This window comes from Oncorhynchus masou, unplaced genomic scaffold, assembly GCF_036934945.1.
Source record: "Oncorhynchus masou masou isolate Uvic2021 unplaced genomic scaffold, UVic_Omas_1.1 unplaced_scaffold_1604, whole genome shotgun sequence".
Classification (NCBI taxonomy): domain Eukaryota; kingdom Metazoa; phylum Chordata; class Actinopteri; order Salmoniformes; family Salmonidae; genus Oncorhynchus; species Oncorhynchus masou.
In genome coordinates this window covers 122,501-127,409 of record NW_027006128.1, presented here as the reverse complement: position 1 = coordinate 127,409, position 4,909 = coordinate 122,501, and the positions used below count along the sequence as shown (strand labels likewise).

The following is a 4,909-nucleotide window of genomic DNA, read 5'->3' as shown; positions in this document are numbered from 1 at the left end:
ATTTTAGTGGCTTAGCCTCCTGTCCTACTCTTTGAATAATCTACATAGACTATTCATGTTTATATATTTTGTTTTATTTGTGGTCATTTTTTTTCTCTCAGTTTCTTACCATTTAATCATTAATTTGCATTACAAGTTTTTTTTTCAGGAATACAACTAGCCAAATGTTTTCAATTTCATAGATGCAGAATATTGTAATGCACTTTTATGGACGCTATATTTGCGCACCTGTTATATGTGTAGAACTGTACCTACTTTTATCGGTGATTTTTCTCACATTCTGATATTCTGATGTCGTATTATCGATTTATTCAGAAAGGTTTTTATTTGACCTTTTAATAATTTCGATCACCCATCACTTCCATTTATTGTTTTACTCATTTATTTCAGCGCACATTTCGTGGGGCATAGACGCAGTGAATATAACAAACTGGCATGATAAGTGAGTTTCATAAATCATGTATAATTAATTTGTAAAATAATGTGTTATTATTATTATGTTATAATTAAAAAAACAATGAAGACGTTATTACACTGTCATTTTGAGATGGTTTTCATTGCGAATGTATTGAGTGTTGTGTTTATTGTCTGAGTTGTAGTCACACAGTAGACATTTTCAGCCTCGGATTCTGTTGATGTCAGAGAAAAGGTCCTAGTCTTTTTGCTCCGCGGTTCTTTTTCCTGACCAACACAAGTGCTGATTACCTGCTAGGAACAAACCTTTCCTTGTTCTCTCTTTCTCCCAACAGCAAAAGCAGCAGTATAATGCTGGCGAAATGGGATACCGCTTCCCAAAGAGGACAGGTAGGAGAGCGGAGCCGCTGTTTTGAAACGCAGCATTGATAGAGCACGTTAAATATGTCAGGCACAGACACCAGAAATCACAACTAATGACCCTCAGCTTTTCATTCACAGAAAAATACAGACATTATACCTGGATATCTTTCAGTACATAAAGACCCCAACCAAGCTCGTTTTGTAGTGTCTGTGCATTAGATTAAATTGGAGGAAATATGTACAAATATTTTTCTATGTGTATTACCGTTTTTTAATATAAAGTACATTTTATTTATGTTGTAACATTACTAGTTTACCTAGTCAAGTGGTCAAGTAGAACAAAATGCATGCAATTTGTACATGATCTGTACACTTCATTAGAGTCACAAGATGTCTTACCCATATCTACAAACTACTCCCATTAGATAACATGTTCCATAACAGTGTTTCTCTGTGAAAAACCATAGTTTAGGTTAGTAAACAATGTAGAAAACTCACACTAGCTGGGGTCACGCAGTTTAGTTCTCATACTGTCCCTTGGTCCTAATGACCATTTATTTTCAATCCTAACTCAGCTACATCCCAAGAGCCCAACGTGCAACAGTTCTATCTGTTCTATAATCTGTAGTTCCTGTTCTAACAAGCAATGTCTCAGTTTGATGACATCACGTGTTCCATAATTGAGCTGCAACATGATAACTGCATGTTGTTGAGAGTCACTACAAGGAGACAGATACATCTGCTTTTGTACGATCAGTAATTCTCACTCAGCTCTCTGTTCACAATGAGGCTCCTAATAATCAATGCTTAATAATGCAAACACAGCTCAGCCAGCCCCTCCCCCCTTCTCTCGCCTCTCTCCTCTCCTCTCTCCTCCCTCCTCTCTCCTCTCTCCTCTCTGTGCCTTTGTCCCTGGTCTGGTCTGGTCTGGGAGATGAAAGCAGAGGTTGGAGGGCTCAGGTGTCCGGGCTGGGGATGAGGCTAGGTAGAAGCTGGGGATAGGGTAGAAGTGGAGGCTGGGGATAGGGATGGGGTGGAGGTGGAGGTGGAGTCTGGGGCTGGGGATGGGGTGGAGGTGGAGGTGGAGTCTGGGGCTGGGGATAGGGATAGGGTGGAGTCTGGGGCTGGGGATAGGGATGGGGTGGATGTGGAGTCTGGGGATAGGGTAGAAGTGGAGACTGGGGATAGGGCTGAGGTGGAGGTGGAGTCTGGGGCTGGGGATAGGGATAGGGTGGAGTCTGGGGCTGGGGATAGGGATGAGGTGGAGGTGGAGGTGGAGTCTGGGGCTGGGGATAGGGATGAGGTGGAGGTGGAGTCTGGGGCTGGGGATAGGGATAGGGTGGAGTCTGGGGCTGGGGATAGGGATGAGGTGGAGGTGGAGGTGGAGTCTGGGGCTGGGGATAGGGATGAGGTGGAGGTGGAGTCTGGGGCTGGGGATAGGGATGAGGTGGAGGTGGAGTCTGGGGCTGGGGATAGGGATAGGGTGGAGTCTGGGGCTGGGGATAGGGATGAGGTGGAGGTGGAGGTGGAGTCTGGGGCTGGGGATAGGGATGGGGTGGAGGTGGAGTCTGGGGCTGGGGATAGGGATGAGGTGGAGGTGGAGTCTGGGGCTGGGGATAGGGATGGGGTGGAGGTGGAGTCTGGGGCTGGGGATAGGGATAGGGTGGAGTCCGGGGCTGGGGATAGGGATGAGGTGGAGGTAGAGTCTGGGGCTGGGGATAGGGATGAGGTGGAGGTGGAGGTGGAGTCTGGGGCTGGGGATAGGGATGAGGTGGAGTCTGGGGCTGGGGATAGGGATGAGGTGGAGGTGGAGTCTGGGGCTGGGGATAGGGATGGGGTGGAGGTGGAGTCTGGGGCTGGGGATAGGGATGAGGTGGAGGTGGAGTCTGGGGCTGGGGATAGGGATAGGGTGGAGTCTGGGGCTGGGGATAGGGATGGGGTGGATGCTGGGGCTGTGGCTGGGTAGAAGATGGGGATGGGGTAGAGGTGGAGGTGGAGGCTGGGTAGAAGATGGGGATGGAGTAGAGGTGGAGGTGGAGGCTGGGTAGAAGATGGGGTTGGGGTAGAGGTGGAGGCTGGGTAGAAGATGGGGATGGGGTAGAGGTGGAGGCTGGGTAGAAGATGGGGATGGGGTAGAGGTGGAGGCTGGGTAGAAGATGGGGTTGGGGTAGAGGTGGAGGCTGGGTAGAAGATGGGGATGGGGTAGAGGTGGAGGCTGGGTAGAAGATGGTGTTGGGGTAGAGATGGAGGCTGGGTAGAAGATGGGGATGGGGTAGAGGTGGAGGCTGGGGCTGGGGACAGGGTAGAGGTGGAGGCTGGGGCTGGGGACAGGGTAGAGGTGGAGGCGGGGGGACAGGGTAGAGGTGGAGGCGGGGGACAGGGTAGAGGTGGAGGCTGGGGCTGAGGCTGGTTAGAAGTGTGAAAATACTTTAAAGTACTACTTACTGTAAGTCATTTTTTGGAGTATCTATACTTCTTACTATATTTATATTTTTGACAACTTTTACTTTTACTTCACTACATACCTAAAAAGAAATAATGCACTTTTACTCCATTCATTTTCCCTGACACCCAAAAGTACTCTTTACATTTTGAATGGCTATTATGCCGTCTGGTTTGCTTAATAGAAGATATATGAAATTATTTATATTTTTACTTTAATTTTAATACTCAAGTATATTTTAGCAATTACATTTACTTTTGATACTTAAGAATACTTAAAACCAAATACTATATTTACTTTTAACTCAAGTATTACAATTGGGTACTTATTCCACCACTGCATATCATTTGACCATTGCTCACTTCAAATAGCCTCTGAACAGCTCTTTTGTTGTCCATAAGAGTGTAGTGTGTTGTGGATGACAGTTCTCTTCTCTCACCTCTCGTCATGACGATTCTGCTACCTGAAATTCTGTAACTCTTTATCATATCATTGTAGATGATTGATTTGAAGCCAACATTCTCTCAGTAGAAGGGCTTCTACTCATTCTAGAATTATTCTACCTGAAATTCTGTAAGTCTTTATCATATCATTGTAGATGATTGATTTGAAGCCAACATTCTCTCAGTAGAAGGGCTTCTACTCATTCTAGAATTATTCGACCTGAAATTCTCTAGCTCTTTATCATATCATTGTAGATGATTGATTTGAAGCCAACATTCTCTCAGTAGAAGGGCTTCTACTCATTCTAGAATTATTCTACCTGAAATTCTGTAACTCTTTATCAAATCACTCCAGACTCTGATTTGGCACCAACGTAGCCTACTGTAAATCTTAGAGGAATTTTGTGAAACCAAAACATACGATTGTACGATAAAACGTTTCGATGTCAAACATTTAATCAACTCAGTATTAAATCTGTCACCTGAGAGCATGGCTATTCGTTATTAAACTCAGGAAACTTTAACACTGTTAATTAAAGCGAATCAGTTTCTGTTACAAAGAGCTTAGTTTTGGTTTTCTGGGAATGATCCATTCTTCACTCTCTCAAACACCGATGAGACTCTCCATGTGTAAATGATAACATGTAATATATTTGGTCAGGACTAGACTCTTTCAAACAGCTGCTGAGTCTGGCGAGCAGGACTCTGGTCAAGTCAGGACAGGCTCATACAGCTGCTGAGTCTGGCGAGCAGGACTCTGGTCAAGTCAGGACAGGCTCATACAGCTGCTGAGTCTGGCGAGCAGGACTCTGGTCAAGTCAGGACAGGCTCATACAGCTGCTGAGTCTGGCGAGCAGGACTCTGGTCAAGTCAGGACAGGCTCATACAGCTGCTGAGTCTGGCGAGCAGGACTCTGGTCAAGTCAGGACAGGCTCATACAGCTGCTGAGTCTGGCGAGCAGGACTCTGGTCAAGTCAGGACAGGCTCATACAGCTGCTGAGTCTGGCGAGCAGGACTCTGGTCAAGTCAGGACAGGCTCATACAGCTGCTGAGTCTGGCGAGCAGGACTCTGGTCAAGTCAGGACAGGCTCATACAGCTGCTGAGTCTGGCGAGCAGGACTCTGGTCAAGTCAGGACAGGCTCATACAGCTGCTGAGTCTGGCGAGCAGGACTCTGGTCAAGTCAGGACAGGCTCATACAGCTGCTGAGTCTGGCGACGCAGGACTCTGGTCAAGTCAGGACAGGC

General features: G+C 46.4%; 1 protein-coding gene across 1 annotated transcript in view; it reads left to right on the top strand.

Annotated features, from left to right (window-relative positions):
• Positions 1-765: 765 nt before the first annotated feature.
• The window catches only part of LOC135531497 (otogelin-like), a gene marked incomplete at its 3' end in the record, with an annotated part of 126,313 nt that continues 122,169 nt past the window's right edge, over positions 766-4,909 (top strand). Inside the window, 1 exon segment of the mRNA XM_064959526.1 lies at positions 766-804. Coding sequence (XP_064815598.1) covers positions 766-804 — 39 coding nt within the window.